This window comes from Aspergillus pseudoviridinutans, assembly GCF_018340605.1.
Source record: "Aspergillus pseudoviridinutans IFM 55266 DNA, scaffold_4, whole genome shotgun sequence".
In the NCBI taxonomy this organism is placed as follows: domain Eukaryota; kingdom Fungi; phylum Ascomycota; class Eurotiomycetes; order Eurotiales; family Aspergillaceae; genus Aspergillus; species Aspergillus pseudoviridinutans.
The window spans coordinates 961,181-986,988 of NW_025091284.1; the positions used below are offsets into that span (position 1 = coordinate 961,181).

At 50.2% G+C, this 25,808-nt stretch overlaps 9 protein-coding genes across 9 annotated transcripts; 5 read left to right on the forward strand and 4 right to left on the reverse strand.

Annotated features, from left to right (window-relative positions):
* Window positions 1-3,068: 3,068 nt before the first annotated feature.
* On the forward strand, window positions 3,069-4,405 carry Asppvi_005783 (uncharacterized protein; the record flags this gene model as incomplete). The annotated part of the gene is made up of 2 exons (XM_043301696.1): window positions 3,069-3,774; window positions 3,846-4,405. 2 exons carry the CDS (start codon window positions 3,069-3,071, stop codon window positions 4,403-4,405), a joined length of 1,266 nt encoding a protein of 421 aa, XP_043157631.1.
* Window positions 4,406-5,215: 810 nt separating this feature from the next.
* Window positions 5,216-6,952, reverse strand: Asppvi_005784 (uncharacterized protein; the record flags this gene model as incomplete). Its single annotated transcript, XM_043301697.1, has 1 exon — window positions 5,216-6,952. One exon carries the CDS (start codon window positions 6,950-6,952, stop codon window positions 5,216-5,218), a length of 1,737 nt encoding a protein of 578 aa, XP_043157632.1.
* A 591-nt stretch (window positions 6,953-7,543) lies between these two features.
* Asppvi_005785 (uncharacterized protein) lies at window positions 7,544-8,538 on the reverse strand (the record flags this gene model as incomplete). Its single annotated transcript, XM_043301698.1, has 2 exons — window positions 7,544-8,387; window positions 8,450-8,538. 2 exons carry the CDS (start codon window positions 8,536-8,538, stop codon window positions 7,544-7,546), a joined length of 933 nt encoding a protein of 310 aa, XP_043157633.1.
* Window positions 8,539-10,494: 1,956 nt separating this feature from the next.
* Asppvi_005786 (glycoside hydrolase family 71 protein) lies at window positions 10,495-13,789 on the forward strand (the record flags this gene model as incomplete). The annotated part of the gene is made up of 3 exons (XM_043301699.1): window positions 10,495-10,605; window positions 10,680-11,256; window positions 11,313-13,789. The coding sequence occupies 3 exons, from the start codon at window positions 10,495-10,497 to the stop codon at window positions 13,787-13,789; spliced, it is 3,165 nt and encodes a 1,054-aa protein (XP_043157634.1).
* Window positions 13,790-14,315: 526 nt separating this feature from the next.
* Asppvi_005787 (sialidase family protein) lies at window positions 14,316-15,541 on the reverse strand (the record flags this gene model as incomplete). The annotated part of the gene is made up of 2 exons (XM_043301700.1): window positions 14,316-15,151; window positions 15,202-15,541. The coding sequence occupies 2 exons, from the start codon at window positions 15,539-15,541 to the stop codon at window positions 14,316-14,318; spliced, it is 1,176 nt and encodes a 391-aa protein (XP_043157635.1).
* Window positions 15,542-15,980: 439 nt separating this feature from the next.
* Window positions 15,981-18,157, forward strand: Asppvi_005788 (glycoside hydrolase family 3 protein; the record flags this gene model as incomplete). Its single annotated transcript, XM_043301701.1, has 2 exons — window positions 15,981-18,035; window positions 18,056-18,157. 2 exons carry the CDS (start codon window positions 15,981-15,983, stop codon window positions 18,155-18,157), a joined length of 2,157 nt encoding a protein of 718 aa, XP_043157636.1.
* Window positions 18,158-18,294: 137 nt separating this feature from the next.
* Asppvi_005789 (Zn(II)2Cys6 transcription factor) lies at window positions 18,295-20,102 on the reverse strand (the record flags this gene model as incomplete). Its single annotated transcript, XM_043301702.1, has 2 exons — window positions 18,295-19,947; window positions 20,010-20,102. 2 exons carry the CDS (start codon window positions 20,100-20,102, stop codon window positions 18,295-18,297), a joined length of 1,746 nt encoding a protein of 581 aa, XP_043157637.1.
* Window positions 20,103-20,430: 328 nt separating this feature from the next.
* Asppvi_005790 (sugar porter family MFS transporter) lies at window positions 20,431-22,260 on the forward strand (the record flags this gene model as incomplete). The annotated part of the gene is made up of 6 exons (XM_043301703.1): window positions 20,431-20,451; window positions 20,507-20,550; window positions 20,624-20,704; window positions 20,777-21,087; window positions 21,162-21,959; window positions 22,013-22,260. 6 exons carry the CDS (start codon window positions 20,431-20,433, stop codon window positions 22,258-22,260), a joined length of 1,503 nt encoding a protein of 500 aa, XP_043157638.1.
* Window positions 22,261-23,576: 1,316 nt separating this feature from the next.
* Window positions 23,577-25,451, forward strand: Asppvi_005791 (uncharacterized protein; the record flags this gene model as incomplete). Its single annotated transcript, XM_043301704.1, has 1 exon — window positions 23,577-25,451. The coding sequence occupies one exon, from the start codon at window positions 23,577-23,579 to the stop codon at window positions 25,449-25,451; it is 1,875 nt and encodes a 624-aa protein (XP_043157639.1).
* Between the last annotated feature and the right edge of the window lie 357 nt (window positions 25,452-25,808).

Here is a 25,808-nt window from a genome sequence, read left to right on the forward strand (position 1 = left end):
GGTAACCGGCCCACTTCTTGCTAAATTGACTACAATCCACAGAGTACTGCCATGGCTTCCATGTTTCTCACAGTATGCGGCTGCGATGGCGCCAATAGGGTTACCATAACAGACAGAGGCGGGCGCATACCTCTCGCCGCCGAAAACACTGTTTAACCCTGGACAGGTAGGGAACTTTGAATATAAGTTGCTCAAGGACCAGCATAAACATTACATCCTGAACGATTCTGCCCCTCTCACTTTAGTCTTTCTTTCTCGGTTCTCACTCTCTGCTTTAGATAATCACTCTTTTACTAGTCTCCAAACATGCAATTTTTGATTCTTTTGTTGCTTGGCCTTGCCTTCGGTGCACCACTCCCATTCATTACAGACAAGAGCATACAACGTCGCGACGTGGTGAGTAAAATTACCTTCTTCTCCAACAGACTGGTTCTGAACTTTCAAGAATACTCACAATCGTCCTAGGATGTAAGGATCAATCTATGAAAAAGCAAAGTCTCAACAGACTTGACTAACGAGATGCACCCGGTTAAAGCCGGTATAAACCTTGTCATTCAACAGTTGACTTCGACACCAGCTGACCGAATCTGTCTAGTTTGTGCGTTCAAACCGAAGATTCCTTATTGAGAGATTGCATTGCTGATCATTCGATAGGTTGTGGGTTATGTCCTCAATGGATAATCAAAAATGACCCTTGACTAACCTKAGCGAAACTCCAGGATGTATGAGCGCTATATCCCATTTCTTTGAGCAGCTGCTACTTGTGTCAGCTCTAACAGGAATAAATCAGGTGGTACGTACGATATGGCTCTGCTCATCATACTCATGCTCACAACAATGCACAGCTTGTACGTAACTCCTATATATTATGGGCTTGCTGAGGCACCTGCTCACATATTATAAAGGCTGTAAGTGCCAAGACTGAATAGATCAATGCTAATAGATTTCACTGACTTAATGACTTGCACAGGTTGTACGTTCACCATTATGACTAAGATCACAACTATCACAAAGCTATTTAGAGAGATAACTAACTGAACTTCAGGGTGTATGATCTCTAAAGACACTGAATACTCTGATTATCCCCTATTAACAGGCATCTAGTTTGTAAGTAGCCACCTGTTTCTATGAGCTCTGGTGCGATGCTAACACCACTTCTAGCATGTATGATCTGATTCTGCCACGCGTCGGCTTCTATGATGACTGACGTGTACACAAAGGATGTACGAAATCAGTATCCCAAGGCTTACTGCTGATGACCAAAGTCTCTGATTGTGTCGTTAGATTGTATGGCATCCAGTCATTGATTATTGTTAAACCTCACTGACACGAAAATATAGCTTGTATGGAATTGAACCTTTGGCTTTCCCAGGTTATTGATGCAACAGTACTGAACGAAAGATTTTTAGAAAGTAAGTCACTAACAAGGGAATGCCAATTGAAACATCAGCTGACCGACGGTGACTCTTAGGATGTATGACCTCCGCTACTAGATGCGAATCCATGCACTAATAGGACAAAATTCGACAGGTGGTATGTTCTCATACTTCGAATGTGGCTGACCTTCCAACACACGCTAATTACATGGAAAATCTAGAAAGTATGTCATATCATTTCGCCTAATGACATTGATCCAGGTTTGAGCTGACAAGAATATAGCTTGTATGGGAACTCTTTCAGAATACATTAACACTACCAATTAATTTGCCTGATGTGACAGAGTGTATGAACCTTGCCCTCGGAAATGTTGACTAAGATTTACGATGTGACTGAGACGAAATTAGTTTGTAAGGAGACCAATTCTCTAGTTGTTGGTGATAGTGCTGACTTGAGATTCTAGGATGTAAGATTCATCCATGAGACTGTTATCTCAAATCCCGGCAAACTGACAACGCCATGGTCGAATATCACAGTGTGTATGTTTATCACCCGACATTTGTGATTCACTGGGTTAATCATATTCGAACCTCAAATCTACAGTTTGTGAGTCATTCCTCCGGTATTCTCTCTTATGGGAATTGAGTATTCCACTGACATTAGGACTACTCAGGTCGTGAGTAAATTCTATCGGGCTGGAAAGCAAATCCGATTACGCACCAGTGACCAACTAACACGCCTTTCTAGAATGTATGCTATAMTTGTTGACTTCATCTTATGTAAAGGTCCATCATGCTGACACCGATAACAGTGCCAAGAGACCGCCGCCAAACTCAAGGAGAAGGAAGGTAAAAATAACTAAGGCACCACCCATCACTAATATGCATAATAGGTTCCTCTACCATCCAACCAGACTCAGGCTCATCATTAGCAGTACGGAAGACCGACTTTGTGGTGCTGCGGGCATCGCTCACTACATTCCTAAGGTATACCAGTCGAGCCTTAGTACAGGTTTTCGCCCATAGGGTTTTCCCTGTACTCTAGTGTGAATACAAAGGCCTGAATCAAAGTTTGGAGTCAACCAGCTCGTCTTGCAATTTTTACTCATTGTAATGTCTTGGATGGAATTTCTATTTGTGATAAACACTACCGTAGTACTCCGTCTTCACCGTATCATGTAGGACCTTATCCTCTGCGAGGTCACAACAGAAAGCCAGCCTTTTTTGTAATTAGAAGATGTCAGTAGTTGGAAGCCAATCATGAACTATGTATGAGAGAAGGTCTGGCTTAGCTCCCATATGCAGCTCATGTAGTTCTTGAATCGACGAAGGGCCGAACTCGTTGATTATTCCCGCCCAGTCTCCGTCCCCGCTCACTCAGCTTGATCGGAAATCTTGCCTCAACTCGACGCTCGTCCCCCACCGAGCGATGCATAGTGGAGGCGTAGGGCGGTTGTTGGTATTTATTTACGGGACAGGGCTGGTTGATAACAAAGGCTTATTACTTTAGATATCTGCACGAGGATGACAATGTCCTTAGGCCTTATCTAAGTCTCAAGGCGACCCCGCGTGCCAAGATCCAAACTTGGCTTTATTAGCCGACGAGCTCTCGTATAAACCGTCAGCAGCTCGCCGGGTATGGGCAGGATCGAGGCAACTTTTTCTTTCATTTTATCGCATCCCGACATCAGGATGTCATCGCTGTATAAATGCACATCTTGCAATGAGCTCATCCAGGCTATGAAAGCACGTCTCTCATGTGCTTCCTGTGTGCCCCGCATAACCCTATGCGCCAACTGCTACGTTGTACAGAACTATCCTCCACAGCATCAGGATGACCCGTCGCATGAAATCTCACTATACGCACACAGCGGCTTCATCCCTGCCCCTCCGCCACCTCCACCACGATCGCAGTCTGTCCGAAGCCCATATTGTCCTCCCCGGCGCCGTCCTGTATCTGTTTCAAACAGAGATAGCGATGTCCCGCCGAGGAAACCTCCACGTCCTACAAACCCAGAATCAAGAAATGAAGAGCGGGTGGAGGACACAGTGCCAGTATCGCCGATGCCGATGAAGTCCGCATTTCAGGGTCCGCCACCAGAAGCAAAAAGTGAAGCAGAAGCGGAAAAATCCGTCCCAACTATTCCGTATGCATCGAGACCAGTATTGAAGAGTCCGTCCCTGGAAAGCACTGAGCCATCTCCTCATCCACCAGATCCATATTCTTCTACAAGCTGGATCCCGCTCTTCACCGAGGACATGAAACCCTCGGCTTCCTTCATGAGATTAATCGAGGAGCTCTTCAGCCACCTAGACCCGCAGCGCACCGGGTATCTCAGTCCAGAAGCCGTCTCAGAGTATGTAGACGTGTGTGGCGCACCACCTAGCCACAACGTTTGTACGTATATCCATAGTCCTCTTCCTACCATTACACGGCCAACCAGATTAACAATCTAACACCCGAAACAGGGAAAACCAGCCGCGCCAAAAACCCACAATACGGCTACGACATGGCCGACCGCGAACTAGCCGACCACTTCACAGCGTACGCCGTCGACTTCGCCCTCCGTCCACGCACTCCACCCAAAACACCCGTCAATTCCCCTCTAGATCCCCTGTCCTATCTCCCCGCCGCTCAGCGCTCTGTCATATCGTTATTCATGCCTGCCCAATCCACATCCGCGAATTCCCTCTCCGGAGGACAGAAACCCATGCTGTCATTCCGGGGCTGGACGGACCTTACAATCTGCGGTGTGCTTCTGAACCCGTCTGCGTCATGGGGGCAGCTGAATCGCGCTATGCAGGCGTTCCAGTTGCCGATTTGGAGAGAGTGGGGTGATATTCCTCGGGATATGTTACCGCTTGCACCGTATCAGCCGGAGGTTGAGAGGGTGAGGGTATTGCTTGAGGGGGCGAGACTTAGTGCGGAGCAGGAGGTTGATGCAGTTCATGCGAGGTTGAAGCTGGAGCAGAAGGGACGGCAGAATGCGTTGAGTTTGTTGGATGATCGGGTTTGGGTTCGTCGGTAGTCAGCTAACGCCATAGTACGATAGGGAAAGGCTCGTGATTCTCAAGGTTAACATATTATTTGAATTGAAATTGGGCCGTGAGTTGCCTTGCGGCTTTCTTGTATGTATAACCTTCCATGGTGATAATATGTGTGCTCCTGGTTGACGGTTGCATTGCATCTCAGCACATGAATATGAAGCCATTCAACAAAGTACAACAGGGATATGACGGGCCAGCCCACTGTGATACTGCTTTTGCGTGCGTGAGATTTCAGGCTTCGCGTCTTGCCCTCGGATGAGGACTCATATGTCCGCCAAATGCACTGTAAGGGGTGGTCGTGCATGGGAGATCTAGTTTCAGCCATCCACCAATTGACAGATATATATTGAGACAAGTCCACTAGCAGAAATGATCCCCAATTCCTGGGAGAGGAAGAACCCTCAATCAGTCTGGAGCCTCTGTGTGACTGGGTATTTACATAATCGATCGAACGAAGGTCAGAGTTGGTTATGGACTGGCGGTGCGCTTACACGGCGGTACGCTTTTAGTAGTCATCTGGGCCATGAGATTTCATCTCCATCTCTCGGGAGCAATGATTGCCTCAGATGAGATCTACAAGAATTCGAAAACATTTCCGCTGCCATAACACAAACAATTAAGGTACTAATATCTGTAACATCTCAGAAAACTGTTTATTTCAATGACAGGTCATTCTTGTGCCTTAGTAATCGTCAAGAGCAATAGGCAAGGTCGATGATGAACTCCAAATGTAAGCTCTAAGTTATCACTCAAATTGCTGACAAGCTTCTCATAACTTAAATCAAGCCATTTCATCCTCTGATATGCTCTTTCATAGTAGTGGCACAAAGTCCTAATCCGCCTGGCTCGTTAACCATGGCAATATCGATAGGCGTCTCGCCCTTTGCATTCCGCACCATAGGATCCAGGCCCTTTGAAAGAAGAAGCAAAACCCTATCATAAGTCCTCAGTGTCCATTTCCTCACCACTAGATGCAGTAGCGTATCTCCCGTGTGGTCTTTTGCCGTCAAGTCTACACCGGCCTCTTCGAAGATCCTGATGACTTCTTCATCGATCTTGGCGTATGGCTCATCCATATCCTGCCATTCAGTCCAGCTAAACCCCTGACGATCCTGATAAAGAAATGTGTCGAATGCTGTGAAATATAACTCGAGAGCAGATTGCCCATCCGCATTCCGAGCATTTGAATCCACGCCGCGGTCCAGAAGTAGACGGCATAGGCGTCGCTGTTCATCGCCGCGCACGCCAAAGTCATCTAGCCAGCTCAACGCCAGATAATGCAGAGCAGTATTACCGCGTGGATCACGGACTAGGGGATCTGCACCTGCCGCCAGCAGATCATCGATTGCACTCTCCAGTGTGCCCAGATGCTTAGTATTCGACCAGTAGGCTCGAATGCGGGATAAAGCAGCGATTAAAGGATACACACCTGCCTTGTCAGGCATGTTGACGAGCGACCCATAGTTATTAGCCACGTATCGGAGGGAGGCACTAATGACAGGCGGTTGACTAGAGCGCAGTTGATGTCTTGCCTCAAGGAGGTGATGCAGAGCATTCTTTCCGTAGTTATCAACTGCCAGCACATTTGCGCCTCGATTAACCAAGTACTCAAGCAGTGTTGGTGTGTCTGGTGAGGTCGTTGTGGTTACTCCAGCGATTTCATTAGCTTTATAGTAGTTATCGGGCTGTGGGAATGGATTATGTTCAATTCCACGCTGGGTTACCCCAATGAACACTTCTAGATGCACGCCGTCAACTGCAGCATCAGCGCCTAAGGCACTCCGACAGGCAGAAAGGAGAAGCGTTCGGCCCTGCGGATCTCTATGCTCGAGATCAAGGTTGCTGCCTAAGAAGTCGAGTACTGGCTTGATGAACTCTCCTTCTTGAAGGAGAAAGTGTATGATGCTGCACACACCATACTTGCGGGGGAACAAGGGTCGAACTGAGTCTGTTGAATAGGATTTGCAGAGTAGGTATTGCTCACGCTCCTCGCGACGCTCACGTTGGGTAAGTCCCAGGTCAGCATCCTCATCAATGACCTTGTCATCCTGTGGCTCACCAGGGAAGCGCGACCAATAGTTGTAGATCCTGATTGTTTGTCGAAAGATCGCATAAGGATCAGCACCATGTTGCAGGAGTGCTGTTGCCATTTGTGTCATGTTCCTTTTTTGCACTTGCCAGTTTGCAGGGTAACGTGAACATGTTAATGCAAGGTGAAGAGGATACCACTCGTCTGGATCCTTGTAGATTTCGGGGGGCGAAGAGCTCTTATCACTGCTGGCCCAGTCCTTCTCTACTCCTGCCACATTGGTGAGATCTGCGTAATCTGGCCTAGCATTTGGATCAATGACGCCAGTAGCCAGCAGGATTTCAACTGTCTCTACCGCGCCTGCGCATTGAGCCCCGTGACGCGCTGCTTCACAAAGATCAAAGGCATCTGGCTTATGCCCCTGGGACAGAAGCTCGCGCACACGGTCGGGATCCTTAATTGCCCGAGCAATTTCCCAGTCCTTCTCGTTGAGGTTCATGGCGACTCTCATATATTTAAAAGGATTCCTGAACATACGGAGATAGGTCGGGAGTTCTTTACGAGCGGAGAACTGGATCTTTGGAGGAGTCGGGAAGAGGTTTCAAACCTGAGGTACTCCGCTCTAAATAGGTTAATGAGGACACGGAGGACACCTATCCGTTATATTATTATTGGATTTCTAGCCCGGAGCTTAAACTGGAAGCGGGCCAGGTTACATCCAACTCCGCCACCATTGATTCCGATGATTCCTACCGAAAAAGTAGGACGAGGGACCAAATCTCTACCTCTGGCGAGAAAAAGAAAAAGGGGGGAAAAAGGTAAAAAAGGAAAAAAAAAGGTTTGTATTAATATCCCCTTCGCTAAGACTCCGCCGTAAGTAGGTACCTATTGGACATATTACTGCACTACTATTTCAACTCTGCTGGGAACGGTCGTCTAGGCACCTTAGTCGAGTGGGAAAATGGTAAACAGTATCGCTTAGTATTTATATAGTATGGAGCAGTCGCTTTAAGGCTGACAATTAATGCATCAAACTCGGCCTTGCACCCCGAAGTGGGCATACATATGAACTCAACCATATTGAAAGGCACTACAATCCGTCTATCTGAGGAACCTCGCATTTCGTACCTCGTAAAGCGGACTCCGCTGCCGCCAGCGCCCTGAAATGGTCCGCATCGTCAGTGCGATATTTTCGGCATGCGTCCAGAAAAGTTTTGCGGAAACCGCTGATCTTTTGTTTCTTTTCATATTCTGCCAAAGTGAGCTCAGAACTGAGAGCTTGGAAGCTTGGAGGGCTCGAGAGGCCAGTCTTCACCTCCTTTGTCATTGGTGTCACCCCGAGGTATTTCTGACTCGCCAACATTCCATTTTTAATACGATACTCTTCCATGTCCTTGTATCTCATGATAAGATTGACGCGGGCAGCTTCTTTGGCCAGCGCAACCAGCTGCTCGACTTTGGCCTTATGCGCCAATTGTGCTGCCCATTTAGCCACCGCTTTCTTATAATCTGTGTCGGTCGTGAAATCCTTCCTCTTTGGCTGCAGTGCATAGGTCTTAAGCTTCTCCTCAACTGCGGCAATGGGCTTGCCTAGCTTGCTGAGTGATGTATAGTAGTCGGACTCTCCGTTGACCTTTACAGGGTCGGCATAGTCTCTGAACGGCGAGTTGGCAATAACATTGTAGACCTGCTCTATGGTTGCATCCCAAGGTTTAACTTCAACGCCGTTTTTCAGTATCTTCACCTCGCCCTTGGGCAGCTCTTCGTCTGGTTTTTCGGGATTTGGAGCCCAGATGTAGTGCAGGAACTGGTTCAAGTCACACGGCATGCCTCTTTCAGTCTTCATTGCAAAGGCGCAGTCAGGGGCGATGGTGGTTTTCTCCTGATCGGTCGCCATTGCCGTCTCGCACAGGTAGGCATAAAAGTAGAGTACCCTGCCGGCGTCATCAACAAATGTTAGCGCGGGTCTCCCATATCATTGGGGAGATGCACTTACTTTTCGGTTGCTCCTCGTGCACCAAGACCAGACACACGGTCTAGCATGAAAATGAGAAGGAGCGCTGAGTGAAGGTTGAAGTACCTCATGGCTGACGATAGTTTTCATTCAGTGAAGGGTGAGACGGCAAACACGACTGATCAGACCAAGAAAGACTTCAGAACCAGGTTAAAATTTGCGCTATATATCACCCTCATATTTACAGGTAGGGGGAAACAGCATCATGAGGGCAAAAAGTGACTCAGCGATACAAGGGTACGGAATAGCGCCACCCATCGTCTCCATCTTTCCCATGCGTTACTCCTTGTGACCCATGAGAGTGCCAATTTTACCGTTCACATGCGGTGTCTATGATTGACAAAGGCAGGTGAGGGATATTTGGCCTGATTTTATCCGAGACATTCAGGAGAGAACTAATCTTCAAACAGAAAACGAAGGCCTTGATTAATATAGTCTGTTCGAGTTGGACGCTAGTATACTGCACTAGAAGATGGTCGATTGCTACCAATGTCTTTAGCTCCAAGTATTTTGCTACAGAATGGGCTTACAGACACCCATGGAGAGGCAATCTACACTCCATGTGGAGCCCAGAACCCCTGTCAAACCTTCCAACTGTGACTTTGTTACTACATGGGCGTAGCTGTCCTATTCTCCGCCTCATTGAGACAAACTGAACCTAATAGAGGTAGTAGGATAATGAGTTCCAGGCTTACATCAGACCACAGCCACGGTTATATTTGGCTTAGATCCACATAATGTAGCAACGGATCACAAATGGTTTGCATGAGGTAGATACACTAATTCCAATTTGCAGTTTCCAGCTGAATGAATTAAGAAAAGGTCTGATTGAGCCGCCTTTTTTGAGTTAGCCACTGCGCTAATTCTTGCATTCGGGCGTGAGCACAGGCGGACTTCCGATAGTGTTTCGGTGGAATCACATCACCTTAATACAATCATATGAGTTTGGCGCAGGCAGGTTGAGCTATTAGCCCACCGTATATTGCTTATGTACTTACTTACACTTGGATAGACTTTCTAATTACGATCAATTGCAAAGGGTTTTGGCTGATCTAAAGGCACAAATCGTCTAACCGAGTTGTCTTGTAACTTTATAGCTTCAGCACGGTACACTGGATCAATCTACTTATCTAGGGGAGACTCAAGTTCCTTGTGAAATCATCAAACTTTAAAACTACTTTAAGCGAAATTAGCTTTCCCCTGCGTTACATCGCCTACAGACTACGAAGATAGTCCGAAACGTGCATGAGTCACGGCACGATTGGTGGAAGGATAGAGCCGGCCGAATGACCCTGGCTATTCTACAAGGAGTCCACATAATTTTCGGCGCTAAAGATGAGGCTATTAAAGATCTAGTCCTCGTATCCATTATCCATGTCCTTGATGCCTCGGTTGGGATCTGAGACTAGCGCATTTCCTTAGCCGGCGTGCCAAGATCAAGGGCCTAAATTTTCCTTGCCAAGAGCGGCGCATTGGCTTAATCGGGAAGAATGAAAGCTTGAAGAGAACTACCAATAAGCTACTGGGAGTCTAAGATATGAACTAGTTCTATGAGTTGCAGGGATCAGATATTACCTGGACGAAGCACCACCTTGCCATGTGTCTGAGACTCTGAGCCTCTAGGCACCCATCATGTGGCAGTATTCTTCCCCTTGTCCAGTTTAGATATGGTATGTGTCTCATTTTACGTAGCTAGTACGGCTGGAGCTCGTGGTGTAATTTGCATACATATCGTCTAGTGCCTCTGCGATATGATAATACTCGAGCCGTGAAACATATAATAGCCCGCCTGTCGCTTGATCATAGCCCGTTTGGTTGACACAATCATGGTTATTATCTGGGCGCACGCTCCTTATTCTTTCTGATTATTAGTCCACATGGCCAAGACAGTCTTTTCCTTCTGTTTCTCTCTTCTACTTTTTTTTTCAGCTAGCATAGTGGTGCCTGTGGCAACTTCTCATTCAGGTCCGAACCGTCGCCATGGCTCAGCTATCCATTCTCATCTCCCAAATGTCTCTCATTCTCATATGGCCGTCACTGCGGCGTACGGAAACACATCCATAGATCGTCCTCTTTTCAATGAACTCCGTGTTGTGCCTTATGAAAACTATCCCAAGTCCGTGTTCGCTCATTTCATGGTCAGTCATTGTTTGGTCCTAAAGACCTTCCCTGGTAGCCCTAACCCAGAGACTGACACCTGACCCTACCACAGGTGAGCAATGTACAATCATGGACTCAAACGAATTGGGAAAACGAAATCAAGCTGGCCAAAGATGCGCATATTGATGCCTTTGCTTTGAATATCGCAAGCAATCAAGCTCCCAATAGTCAAGTGTGGAATGCCTTTGCAGCTGCCGAGGCTGTAGGCTTCAAGCTTTTTTTCTCGTTTGACTACGCGGGTAATGGGCCCTGGGCCAAAGAGGATGTCATATCTTATCTGCAGCGCGGCATTCAGTCCTCGGCATATTTTATTTACCGAGAGATGCCTTTCGTTTCCACCTTTGAGGGGCCGGCCAGCGCACCCGACTGGGTCGAAATCAAAAAGGAGATTCCTTGCTGGTTTGTTCCTGACTGGTCCTCGCTGGGAGCCTCTCAGGCCTTGAGAAACTCACCGGGAGTGGCTAATGGATTATTTAACTGGGGGGCCTGGCCCTGGGGTAACACAGACATGGACACCTATGTTGATGCTTCCTATCTGGAGTTCCTTGGGGACAATACATACATGATGCCGATCTCGCCGTGGTTCTTCACTAATCTTCCCGGTTACAACAAGAATTGGTTGTGGAGAGGTGCGTTACTTTTCGTGGAGTTGAAAATATGTGCCATAATGCTGACCATTATGCAGGGGACGACTTGTGGTTTGATCGATGGGAACAGGCCATGTTTGTCAAGCCAGACCTCATTGAGATCATCACCTGGAACGACTATGGCGAGTCACACTATATCGGACCACTTCACGATGAAGCATATGATGCCTTTGATGTTGGAAATGCGCCGTTCAACTTCGCCAAGAATATGCCCCATGACGGCTGGCGTCTTTTCCTCCCGTTTCTGATTGATATGTATAAGCATGGCCAGGGCTTGGTGACCCAGGAAGGACTCCAGGTCTGGTATCGTCTGACTCCTGGAAATGCTTGTGCAAGCGGGAACACATCCGGAAATACTGCACAGCAATTGCAGATTGAATTCCCTCCCGCACAAGTCATGCAAGACAAAGTCTTCTTCTCCGCGCTTCTGACAAGTCCTGCCGATGTTACTGTTACTATTGGGGGAGTTGCAGTGCCGGCATCATGGAGCAAGAGCCCGAGTAAGAATGTGGGGATATACCATGGCAGTGTGGCGTACAATGGGCTAAGAGGGAAGGTTGTCGTCACGATTTCGAGGAATGGGCAGACCATTGCGCAGGTGGACGGTGAGCCGATCTCCTCCGAATGTGCGCAGAGTGTCATGAACTGGAATGCCTGGGTTGGCAGCGCCTCGGCTCCCTCCCTGTTGTTCCCCGCTGTGGGCCCGAATATCTACAATCAGAACTGTACCCAAGGCACCGGAGTGGGTGGTTTCAAGGGCCTTTGCGAGTTCACCTGCAGCTTGGGCTACTGTCCCATTGGCGCATGTCAATGCTTGAAAATGGGCCCGCCGCCCAAATTGCCCCCCGCAACTGGTCAACCGGGCTATCCCCTCGCCGGCGAAAGTGAGAGCTTCCGGGGTCTTTGCAGCTTTGCCTGTAACTACGGATACTGCCCACCGTCGGCATGTGGACCGACAATCGAGAAGACCGTCATCCCTACTGTCTCGCCTTTCCTTCCACCCGCCTGCACGGGAGGGACAGGAGAGGGAAACTGGATGGGTCTCTGCAGCTACGCCTGCAATTATGGCTACTGCCCTGAAATCGTATGCACATGCACATCGACTGGCGTCCTTAACTTACCACCACCCACCACGAACAACTACGATGCGTACCCGGTGGAGACGAACCTCGATGGAGGTCTTTGCAAGTTTGCCTGTCAACGGGGATACTGTCCTAGCAGCGCGTGCGTGAACTTCAACACAACCGGTTCTGGCCTTCCGCCCACCACTCCTTTGGAAGAGTGTGACGCCACATTCTCGAGCCTGGAGGATCTCGCAAACAGCGCTTCCACTATTCCCTTCCACTGCCAGGGTCAGTACACGCTCGCTGTGCTCTCGCAAATGTGGGACACCGTGCTAAAAAACTACACTGACCTGGTGAACGGCGGGTATGATGGCTACTTCTTGACGTACTCGGACGCCGTCGCCAAGTATGGCTCTGAATCGGTCCATAATTACATGTACGACAATGGCGACAAGTACTTCACTTGCATTGTCACCGAAGCTGCACACTGCTGCAAGGCCTGTGGCCAAGGACGGGACTGCAATTATTGCTTTGACGGGGATTGCTATAAGAATTGTCCGGCCAGGATATGCAGCAGAAACACGGATTTGTCGATTCCAATCATCAAAATGGTTAACGCATCAGAGCCATGTCCTCCTAACTACTCCAAACGTGGGCCGGGTCCTGATAATCCTTACGTCCAGAGTGTGTACTGGACACTGGAATCGTCCCAAAGCGACAACTTCTACGCCGACCTGCTAAATAATACTGGAATTCCTAAGGACAAGATCACCTTTGGGAATTATGAAAGGGGCAACACCTGCCCTCCTAGTGCAAAGCCAGATGATGATTGCTGGGGGTTTGGAATGGACTTCGGCATACCAATCCCCCATGACTACACCGCTAGCGATGTCACCAACCCCAAGGATCTCATCCAGAAAGCCGTCGAACGTTCGTCCAACCTCGGATCACAGCTTCAGGATACTCTTTTTGCCCTCTCAGTGGACGCTTGGATCGGCGATACGTCTGAGCTGATTGACGCGGTCTCAATGCCCGTGTTAATGATGGCCGAGGCCGTGGAACAAATGGCCACGGTAGTTGATCTTGCCAAAAAGATAGATGCAGAAAAGCGAAAAATGTTTATCTTGACTTTTCTCGGGGTCTTTTTCCTTCTGCTGCCGATCGCAGGGGAGGTCCTGGAGGTGGGAGAATTGGGTGTGATCATGGACCTTGTGAGCTTGGGCGGCAACACTGGGCTAGATGTCTACACCATCGTGGATGATCCGCATAATGCACCCCTGGCTATTATGAATCTGATATTTGTGCCGGCCGCACTGTCAGATGTGGTGACGATCTCCAAGGCCGCAAACCTGCGCCGAGGCATGGATGATCTCGATATTGCCAAATTAGGTGATAGGGTGGCGGGCCGTATGGGTTTGATTAAGAAGGTTACTGGTTCATGTAGTGTTTGAGAAGATTCAAATACTTGCTTCTGCCCGTGGCTGTCTCATTTCGTTATAGGTGTTTCTACTCTCGCTGTGATGTCCATTGCTAAGCCATGAGACGATGGAGGTCCCAGCCAGCAAAATATCCATGACGAAATAGCATCCCCCCAGTGTAGGTATGATTTTGATGAGTATTTCTGACCCCATAGTAATCCTCCTACCGTTACTACATTGGCACGTAGAGACAAGAACAACCTCAAATGGGCAAAGTTGTACACTACCACTATACCTTTATCACAATAACATCACCATCGTTGCCTTCGTGCGCTACAAAACGCCCTTTGTCCAGACAACCTTGGTCTGCTTTTGAAAACCATGGAGCTGCGTGGCTCGTGGCTGTGCATTAGAAGTATTCCTTATCAACAACCTGAAGCAGACGCACAACAAAATCAACAGGTCAGGCACACACGGCCCACTGGATCCTCGGAATTAACAACTTTCACTTTCAGGTTACCTTTTCTGGATACTTTAGGGGCAGTTCATCCGCTTGGAGCTAACCAAAGACATCAAGAGCCGTGACACCGTTCGAAACATAGTTATAGCATGAACCCGAACAGCCATAGAAGCCGGCCGTAGCAAGGTGCAGGCGCTCTTGCCCATTATCATTAAATAACAAGAGGTGGCGAGATTGACCCGTGTACTGGTTCACGTTGACCATAGTCCACGTGCTTGCGTTATCTCTAGATACGAAAAGATCCGTATCTGAGTTGGTCGACAGGATCACCGCGCCGTCTGTGGTCGAGCCTGGGTATTGATACCAAACGCTGTAGGGTGAGCCACCGGGCGTGTGGCCGGAAGTCGTGGTCAGAGTATGATCAGCGGTATTGAGAAATTCGGTCGGATTGGAGGCAAGTCGATAGTGTGCAGGACAGCCGCTGCCTGAGGGAGGATTGCAGTACTCGTAGGATAACATGTACTGTCCGATGGTTGGGAGGTAAGAGATTACGGCCATGCCAGGACGTGCGTTGACATTGGAGTAGGCGACCACGTCCGTCGAGGCAGACCAGGTAAGTAAGTCCGTGGTGCTTGTAAGTGAGAGTTTTTGTGAGTGCGCCGGGTCGCGCTGGTCGCTGAAGTACACAATCAACTTGCCATTGTACTCCAGGAAGAAAGGTTCCCAAATAGCCTTATCTCCTGTCGTCACAGTTTCGGGTCCGGCACCATACGCGACGTGACTAGCGAACTTCCACGACTTGCCCATGTCGCTAGAAGTATAAAGATCTATGTAGACCCCGCCGGTAAGGCTCAATGGCGTTGAAACGCCGGCGATTAGCAAGGTTCCAGCAGGGTACTTTCCGATATTGTTTTTCAAGATGTACATGTCTGGTTCTGAGCTAAGTCAGTAAGAGAATGATTTAGGACACTTTAACGTAACTTACGGAAGCGCATGCCCCATCCATTTTGCGTGTCAGCGACGTGGGAGAAATTGGACCAGCTCGCGCCACCATCGACCGATCGAAGGATCTTGAAGGTGTCAAGATTTGCAGAGTTCTCGCCGTATGGATAATCCTCCCATGTCAAGAGCAAACTGCCGTCTTGCACCTGAATGGCGCGGGCATAGCACACCCGCCACAGAGGAGCTTGTTTAAGGGGATAGTACACCGGATTGTGGGTGAAGGTGGAATAGGGAGCAGGAGATGAACGCTTCTCAATCGCAGACGTTGCTTGACACAACGCACTTACAGTGAGCACCGACAAGAGCGTGAGGTATGCAAACATTATTCCGAATCAGAATGAATATGATGAAATGGAAGTCTGACTGTAGTTATCGTTCAATTGCTGGACGATCTGACAGCCTTTTATAGGTACGCCTTACACATGCCCCGCACGATGGACAACTTTCTTCAAAGAAGATGCCCCATATTTTTCCCCGTGGAGTAGATGCAAAGCTTAGAAGCACCAAAAGAACACTAGCACGTGGTCACAACAGAGATCTGAATTGCAAGCGGAGAATCTCTTTCCATGCAGCATCATTTGGCGCGCTTGCGGAACGTCGGGCTCTTTCCGTTCGGTGTCGTTTGGCGCTTGCGGAATGTCGGGCAATGCTCAGAATATGGTCGAACAACAAGAACAACACTGCCGCTGTCAGTGAAGAAATATTGAACACATTCTTCTCTCATTTTATTTCGTCCCTGGCTATTCTCAGGCTCAACACATCATGATGCTTAAGGAACCGGCGGCCAAGGTCGCCATAGAGAGCCCCCCTGACCATTCTGTGACCGAGGCGTTCGATTTTGACGATGCCGTGCGGATGGTTAAGAGTGGGCTGACTATCGAACAAGCGACGCATGCTCTGCTGTCCGTTATGACTCGAGCAGAACGGCTGTCGCTGCTCGACGGAGATGAGCCCTTTTGGAAAGGCCTTCGTGGAATCTTGTTCGACCGTTACAACCGTGAAGCTTTCGTTATGGGGGCAGTTCCACGCTTGAAAATCTCGGGAATACGCTTCACCGATGGTCCACGTGGCATCGTGATGCACTCCTCTACCTGTTTTCCGGTGTCAATGGCTAGGGGTGCAAGCTGGAACGTAACGCTCGAACAACGCGTTGGCAACGCTATCGGCCTAGAAGGACGTGCGCAAGGGGCAAATCTCTTTGCGGGGATCTGTGTCAATCTTCCTCGCCATCCCGCCTGGGGACGCATACAGGAGACCTATGGCGAAGATCCCATACTCCTGGGCGAATTCGGTCTCGCACTGAATCGCGGTGTCCGACAACATCTCATGACTTGCGTCAAGCATTTCGCTTTGAACTCCATGGAGAATGCTCGCTTCAACGTAGATGTGCAGGTCGACGATGCAGCCTTGCACGAAGTCTACCTCCCCCACTTTCGTCAACTGGTCGAAGGTGGAGTCTCAGCAGTCATGTCATCTTACAATTCCGTTCGCGGTGAATTTGCCGGACAAAATCACGAGCTCCTGAACGACATTCTTCGGCAAGACTGGGGATTTGACGGATTTGTGCTGTCCGATTTTATCTTCGGTTTTCGAGACGCAGTCAAGTCCATCAAGAATGGACTCGACCTTGAAGCCCCCTTCCAACAACAACGCGTCTTACACGTGCCTGAGGCACTGGAGCGCGGGGATCTGGCTTGGCCTGATATCGACCGCTCATGCGCGCGCATCCTTCGTGTGCAACTAGAGCATGCGGTGCGCACCGGACGAACGACTCCCGACTCTTCTGTCGTCTTCTGCGATCAACACAGGAGATTGGCCCGCGAAGTCGCAGCCCAAGGAATGGTTCTACTCAAGAATGATGGCGTCTCGGGTTGTCCTCTGCTTCCGTTGGATCCTGCCAAACTTCGCACGTTGGCAATCGTCGGCCGGCTCGCCAATAGGGAAAACACCGGGGATAGGGGATCTTCAGCGGTATTCGCCCCGAAGGTGGTCACTTTCTATGAGGGCCTTAGAGCAGCTCTTCCCAATGCAAAGATCATGCTGCAGGATACAGACAATGTTGAAGAGGCCCAGAAAGTTGCGAAAATGGCAGATGTCGTCATTTGCGTGGTAGGCTATGATGCGATGGACGAAGGCGAGTACGTTGTGCCTTCCTTTGCTGACCAAAAGGAGTTGCTCGACCTCCTTCCTCCAACCCGGGACCTTGACGAAGAAGAAGTCCGCGCGGCCATCGAGGGCCAAAAGAGCACCGGCTTCGGTTCCGGTTCTACGGACAGTGACGGGCTAGTTCCGGGGGCAGGCGGTGATCGCAGGTCCCTTAGACTACGAGATCGCGACGTAGACATCATCAGAACCGTGACTGCTGTGTCGTCCCGTGTCATCGTCAGCGTTGTGGCAGCGGGTGCAGTCATCATGGATGATTGGCTTGACAGAGTCCCGGCACTGCTCATGACCTGGTATAGCGGCGGAGAAGGAGGTCACGCACTAGCAGATGTCCTTCTTGGCAAGGTCGACGCTAGCGGGCGAATGCCGTTTTCAACGCCCAAAAGCGAGGAACACCTCCCATACTTTGACATTGATGCCTCGAAGATAACATATGATCGATGGTTTGGACAGCGGCTCCTTGACAAGCTCGGCGTCGTCGCACAATTTCCTCTTGGCTACGGTCTTTCTTACACGACATTTGCCCTAGAGGGAGTGAACGTTGATGTAGGCCCTCTCGAATGGGGTCTGGACTGTTTCACTGTGAGCACTACGGTCGTGAACACTGGATCGCGCCCTGGCAGGCATGTCGTCCAAGTCTATGGCACTCCTCGGGTACCTGATTTTCCTACAAGGGTCCTGTTAGGTTTTCAGAGCCTGACATTGGATCCGAATCAGTCGACACTAGCCAACGTGAAATGCTCGACAAGGCCATTGAAACGCAGAAGCGGGAATAGATTCATACTTGTAGAACGGACGGTTGTCATTGAAATCGCAGCATATGCTGGAGACGAAGCTTGTTTGCGAGCTTGTATTTCGCTAGAGTAACTAGAGTGGGGATTTGCCACGGACGTAGACATCCGTGATTTCGCTATTACATAAATTCAAGCAAGGCGGATTTCAAAAAGCCAACGGTTTCATCCTCAGGCGTCTCACTCCAGTACTCAAGCATAGCGATTGTATCTGACACTACAGCTTGCCACCCCGTAGGCAGGATATCAGAGGAATGGCTCCGGGCGACTGCCAAGAGGATGCATGCACTGCGTGCTGACGAGCGTTGCATTAGCCAAGTGCCATGGTGCCGATAATAGAACCCAGCGCGGTTGATTGAGAGCCGATCGTAGTGGACGCGCACGCCCCTGGCGGCCAGTTCAGATGCACCGGCGGTTCTGTGCGCTCCGAATAGCAACTGGGTCTCCAGAAATGGCCATGTCAGCACTTCGTAGTTGTAAGTCAGTCGGCCCTGTAGGACAAAGTGTAGAACGTCTACTGTGCTACTCTGTAGTCCGGCATCGAGGCTGATTGCGTCCGGCAACGAAGCACGCCAGGAAGCCAAAGATCTCTCGAGATCAACTACGCGCTCCGCCAGAGCTTCCAAATCACTTGGTTTTTCCCTTACGAACTCTGACAGCGATTCCCGTGCCGTCATTTCGGAGCGCCAGAGTGAAATTTCCGCGAGATAGAAGTACCACGCTCGGAGCTGCTCTTGGTCAAACACTTCTGGTGGTAGGGTCGGAAACATGATGGGATGGTCATATCCCGCCGAACTAAAATTAGGCATGTCTAATTCAAAGCGGAGCTCTCTCTCAGACTTCCAACACGACCAATAGATGCTCTCTTTAGCGTGCTTCTCATCCTGCGCGGGATGTCGGGGCCTACGGCGGTGCGCCGAAGCTGTCGACCTCTGGCAAGTGGCCAGACCCTGGAGGAAATAGCGCCAAGCATCGAACGGCCGCATCGAGACCATCATGAACATGCCACTGTAGAAGTGACATCTGGCCTGCGTCAGGTAGTCGCTGCGCCACAGCGTGTCCTTGCGCTTCTCTGCGGCATCGAACAAGGCCTGTGCATTTGCCCACCGTAGCTCATCTCGACCACCGGTGGGACCGGTCATGGAGAGCTCACCAAATTGAGCCGAGCAGGCCCCATTGGCGAGCACGAGCAAGAGAAGGCAGGAAGCCGCGTCCCAGCCAATGCCATTTAGCAAAAAGTTTGTCAGTTGAGCCCGGATCTGCTGTTCAGCTAGCACCGGATTCAAGACGTGGACGTTGCGGAAAAAAGCATCTAAATAACCAGTAAAAAGGCTAAGATCGAGGCCTTGATCCAAACCAGCGGTCTGTGCTCTGCTGAGCGACGTTGGATGGGCGCCCGGTTCCTCCTCACCGGCTGTGGGACATTCTGGGAGTTCATGAGGCTGCCAAATGTCCCAGGAAAGCACCTGACTGATATTGCCGCGCTGAAGATGGCGGTCCAAGCGCAAGGCGAGCGGGTCCTGCATGGTCGCATCATGTAAGGGACCTTGGGCAACTAGCGTGGAGTTTGGAGAGTGGGACCGCGGTCTTTGCAAACGGCCAGACAGCGATTCCACCTTACTTTGGACCTCCTCTAACTTGGCCAGAATAGCCAGGCTGGCCGGGTCGAAGCCTGCCGTGGCTGAAGTAGGCTCAGACGAGCATGTTGCTCCAATTCTCCGGCAGTAGGAGCAAGGTTTTTCATTGTCGCATTTCGCTCGCCGGGCTCGGCATATCTGCTTTTATGCGATGAGGACCAGGGCGTGCAAATTAGGACTTTTCAATAGGCATCACTGACCTGACAGGCAGAGGCTGTCCTCGTGCGAACATACGCCGTCCCCGCTCTGCTCACTGCTCCCCGATGGCTTCGCTCCTGGGCGTCTGGGGGCATAATGTGGGGTATGGGGTATGGGGGATACGAAAGACCCAGGAGAAGCGGGGGAGGGGCGCGGAATCCAGGGCGACTCCCGACGGTTTAAGTAGTTATAGATGTGGAGCCGCGGAAATTCGGGCGCGGATGGGCGTGAGCCAATGTCAGATCAATAAAACTGACGCTTGCCGGGATATTTCCGTATTTGGTTCGACAGCCAGCCCTAGCATCGATCACACGAGATCAAGCAAGATCTATAATTACGGGGATATGCCCATGTGGCACCTGCATACTTTTATCAACTACTCTTGTCTTTGCCTCCATCTTTTGTTCATAACTCCGTTTCACGATGAATCCTCATTTGTATCAGGTACGTCCTCGGTCGACAGTCTTTTCTCGCTACCGCAGCTGATAGAATTCTCTAGCTCCTCGTGGGCCTATTTGCCTCCCTTGGCTCTTTCCTGTTTGGGTGAGTGGGTGGTTCTATAGCCTTTGATCCAGCGCCGCAATTGAAAGCTGATCATTTGTGCGGCTACAACCAGCTATGACCTCGGCGTTATTGGCGGCGCCGTCGCCTCACCTTCCTTCGTAGGAACGTTCCATAACCCGTCGGTCAATGAAATGTAAGTGTTCGTCACCAGTGCCTAGCCAGTTACCCCGCTGGTCGACCCAAGCTGCTCACGCGTCTCCTTTAGCGGTGCTGTTGTGTCCGTCTTTACGGGCGGAGCTTTCTGCGGTGCTGCTGTGGCAGGCATCACTGCCAATCGCCTTGGTCGCCGCTGGACCATCGTCTTGGGCTCTTTGATCTTCTGTCTTGGCGGCGCCTTGCAAACGTCCGCCCAGAACCTCGGATATCTTTACAGCGGCCGGTTGATTGCAGGTCTCGGTGTCGGCGTTCTCGTGATGATCATCCCATTGTATCAAGCCGAGATTGCCCATCCTGCTATTCGCGGACGTCTGACAGGGCTGCAACAACTCTTCATTGGGTTAGGGGCTACGACCGCGGGTATGTCTAGACCATCTTATTATTCCCGCTGCGCAAGCAACCCTCACGTGAAAGCGGGCTTTAATGCTCTCTAGTGTTTACCGCACACGGAACGGTCAGCAATTTTGTCAGTGATAATCAGTGGCGCGTGCCTCTCGGTATCCAGATCATCCCGGCCGGCATTCTAGGAGCCCTGATACTCCTATTCCCAGAGTCCCCCCGTTGGCTCATGGATCACGACCGACACCAGGAGGCGCTCCAAACGCTTGCGAAACTTCACTCCAACAATGATCTTAACGACCCATGGGTTCTCGCAGAATATGAGCAGATCAAGAGTACGATCCAAGATGAGAAAGAAAATGGCGCTTCGAGTCTATACGAGCTCTTCAAGGACCCGGCATCTTTTCGGCGACTAGTTCTTGTCACGGCCATACAGGCGTCCGTCCAGATGACAGGAGTCTCTGCAATACAATACTTTTCCCCGAGCATCTACAAACAGGTCGGAGTTGGGACAGCGCAGGCACTGCTGTACCAAGGCATTTCATACATCTGGGGCATTGCCGGTCAACTGTGCACCGTCCTCTTCATTGATCGAATCGGACGACGCTGGCCCCTGATTCTTGGGAATCTTACCTGCTCCGTCAGTTTCATCGTCACGGCTGCCGTTATTGCCAGGTTCAACGACGTCGGCCCATCGGCGCAAGTGGGTCTCCTCTGGGCGTTCCTCGTTTTCGGATGGATCTTTCAATTCGCCTTCTCCATGTGCTGCGGTTCGCTCTCCTGGGTCATTCCCGCGGAGATATTTGATACCAAAACCCGAGCTCATGGCGTCGCCATTGGCTGCCTCGTCAGTTTCGCCTTCAACACAATGATCGGACAGATCACAGATCCGGGTGAGTCTTCCTGTCACATTGTTGCTGACGTACTCGTAACTGACATAGACCAGCCATTGCGTCACAAGGCTGGAGGTATTTCCTCCTCTTTGTCATCTGCAACGTCACTAATGCCATTTTCTTCTGGGCATTTTTGCCAGAGACCAAGGGCATCCCTCTCGAAGAGATGAATCGCTTGTTCAAAGAGACAKGTTGGTTCATTCCGGCACATAAAGGCAGGCCTCATACCACCGATTTGGCGGTCACGCAGAAGGAGATCGAGGAGAAATCTGGCACAGCTCATGTAGAGGCCTCGCCCTAAGTATATCTCTGTGGCATCCCGTCTGGATTCCTTGGGAAGTGACAATTTCGTATTTAAGCACAGGGAGGATGGGTCGTTGGGGACAGAGTCCTTGGGTAGCTACCGGACGCCATACAGTAAACTCCCGTTTTCAGCACGGCTCCGTGGAACAGAATTTCGGTGTGCCTGATGAAAGTGTGCTTATTAATCCTAAGCTTTTTTTGGTCTAAAGTAGTCATCCACCCTCCTCTGCTTCTTCCCATCTATCTCGAGTCGAGAAAAAGATGACCGATCCTTTCACTATCACGTAGGTCTCTCTCAGTAATGCATTCCTGGTGCTGGGCAAATTGAAGAGCTTTCTGCATACATTCAATAGCTTCAGCATGTGAGGAGATATCTAGTGGTAGTCCAAATATAGATTCGTCCGGATTATCTGTGTCAGCACTACCATTACCACTCGCGTCTTTCAAAAATCGATGATAATATCGAATAAATCGGGCTCTTCAACGTCAATATTTTTACCTAGGGGGTCTAAGGATTAATCTAATTCCGTAGGCCCAGTACTAGGAAGCCGGTTGACTACCTATGCTTATAAATCACCTAGTTGAAGGTCTTCAGATTGTGACGTATTTAACTCATTAGTGCAACGACTATTGATTGTACTCTTAGTAAAGCACTTCGGAATTATGCCTGGACTGCGACATTCCTCAGTGAGCGCACTACGACTATTAAACTGCAGAATTCACTGCCCCATCAGCGCCGATCCGGACAGGCATTCCACAAGGATCACCAGTAGACACTGGCCTGGCATAGTGGTGCGAGGTGGGTTGAAACGCGACGTAGGAGACGCGGGATTTGGGAAGGATGTCTCCATCGCCCGCTGCATTTCTCCGCTTCCCCAGTATCCAGCCACGGCTAAACTGTCGAAGTGTACAAACACTTGCCATTCCGGGACTAGAAGGGCCCAGTCTCCTTTGTCTGGCTGCAAAAGGGTGCCAGAACTTAACATGGCCAAAAGAGACGTCGGCTGGTCTCGCGACTACAGAAACTTGTGATGAGGAAACCACGCGGCCGGTGAGGGCCCTGGCTGAAACAAGTCCTGCCCATTTGACACGGTACTGTATCCTGATTTGTCCATTACACCCCACTCCCATCAGCTGAGGAATCTAGTAATAAGCCTTGCTTTAAGTTACCTAATAGTCTTAAAATAGAGTGAATAGGTTGTTGGCTTGCCGCCTTTCGCTATTCGCCAGACCAGATCCCCCTTTTTTTTTGCGTCTGGCATCAGCCTTACCTCATCCCGTGAAGACCCGCGTGGAACCAGCCGTATCTACCCAATGCCACATCCCGTAGCGATGATGCAGCAGTCAGCAGATGCCCCCCAACAACAGTTCGTATTCGTCGGGGCCCCCGTCCTCAAGAAGGAAGCGAGCCGTCTGCGGTCAACTCTCGTGAGACGGGCGCTCGCCCAGAAACGATCGCAAAGATGGCAGGATGCGGCGAACAAGTTGGATTCAATGTTAGCTAAGAGGCGGGAAGACATGAGTATAGACCAATGCACATGCCGCCTGACAGCAGCCGGCGAGGGTTTGAAGAAACTATATCCTGATTTGCTGACGTTCAACGGCTCTCGGCTCCTCGTATCGATCAATGATCCCACGAACAAGGATCAACGGCCTCGGCTTCTTCCGGCCCAATTGAATTGTTGCCTGACGTGCGGACGGCTCCAGCAACCGTCTCCAGTTGGGTCCAACGGCCAGCTGCGGAGTTACCCGAACCCTACATTGCTCGGCGCATATCGCTCGAATCCCTTTCTACCTATGGATGCTACCGCCGCTAAGCTAAAAGTGACCGAGCTGCTGGATTTTGCCGCGACTACAATCTGGCCGCATTTTCGGCCCGTGGACTACACTGGAAATGGGTATCGGTCATGGGCTTTTCCGATGGAGGACAAAATGCAATTATATGCTGTCTTATACGCAGCATCTTGCCACCGGGATGTGCTCCGCATCACGTATGGTGCGGAAGATCCCATCTTAGACTCCAAGGAACGGATGGAGATCAGAGGGCTGGCCCTTCGGACGTTGCGCATGGAGGTTGCTAAAGTATCTGAACTCACATCTCCAACAACCTGCCTTGACGGAGTCATAATGTGTATTCTGTACCTGGCAGTACATGAACTTCATAAGGGGAAAATGGCTCGCGATCGTAGCTTGTTTACTCCTCCTTTCATCAGCCTGCAAGCTTTGGATGTTTATGGCGGCCGGATATATCATTCGTTACATTGGAACACAATGCAGGAGATAATTCAACGATCGGGTGGAATTGAAAAAATCGCGACTGGTCGGCTGATTTGGCTGCTCAGTCTGTCTGACCTTTTCGGCGCTTTCCAGGTTATCCGCAAGCCAATCTATCCGATGATGACTGTTGCAGGGAGGCGGTTGGCTCTGCAGCGTCCCGGGCTGCTGTTCCAACCACACGGATACCATGATACTAGCTCAATCCTTCTCTCGCCAGGCTTGAGTACGCCGCCGGGCTTCGGATTTCAGGAACTCTCTTTCATCTGGCCGCCAGTGAAGCAGGATATAACTGCGGTCTTCATCCATCTAGGCGAATACTCCGCCGTCGTCCAACACTACACAAGCACTAAATGCGACGACGTTGTCCTAGATCTATTAGGCGACAGCAGGAACCTCATCCACCATCGCCTACTCTCTCTACCAGACGGGAGCGGACCCTGCGAGCTCATCTTCGAACTGCCCCATTCTCATCAGACCACGGATACAGAATCCGAGCAAAATAAGCTATCGCTTTTGCTCTCTCAGCAGATATACCACACCTGCCGTCTCAGCGCCCTGCTGTACGCATTGCACGTTACATTCCCGATCCCACATTTTCGGGCGCCGGCGCAATCGATCCTCAGTGCCCTCGTACCGCGAATTGAATGGTTTCGTGCGCGCAATGTCTCACGGCCCGTGCTTGTTTGGTGCGTGGCTGTAATGCTTAGTGTGCTAGGCGAGAACACCCCTGAATTCGAGGGTCTGGTCTCATATATGGTCTCAATGTCTCGGGAGGAAGCGGCGGTCGACTCTGTGCCCGCGCTTTTGGCGTTCCTTCAATCCTTTGCCTGGGTGGATGCAGCCGTTGGAGACCACTGGACAAATCTGTGGGAGAGGATATTTGATCGAGGGAATACCAGATTTTCATCATAAATAGGCAGACAGAGATAGATGAAATACCCTTTCAATATGCACCTAGATTGAAATCGCTAAGATTGAAAATGCAAATTGAAAATGCAAATTGAAAATGCAATCTGGAGAAAATGCTACGCCTTTCAGATTGACCCGCCCCATCCTCAAAAGGATTGGCTATCAAGCCTGCTAGCAAACGCTAGCATTAACCTAGCAGTGAGACATACCCCTGGAAGACACGTTAAACCTACTTTGGAAGCAGGACTGTCGCCGCTGATTGGACGATGGTTGAACAACGTGAAATTTCTACTAGGTAACCAGATTAGGCACAGTCCGTGAGCATGGATTGCAACAGCACTTGTTTTGCATGGGATTCTC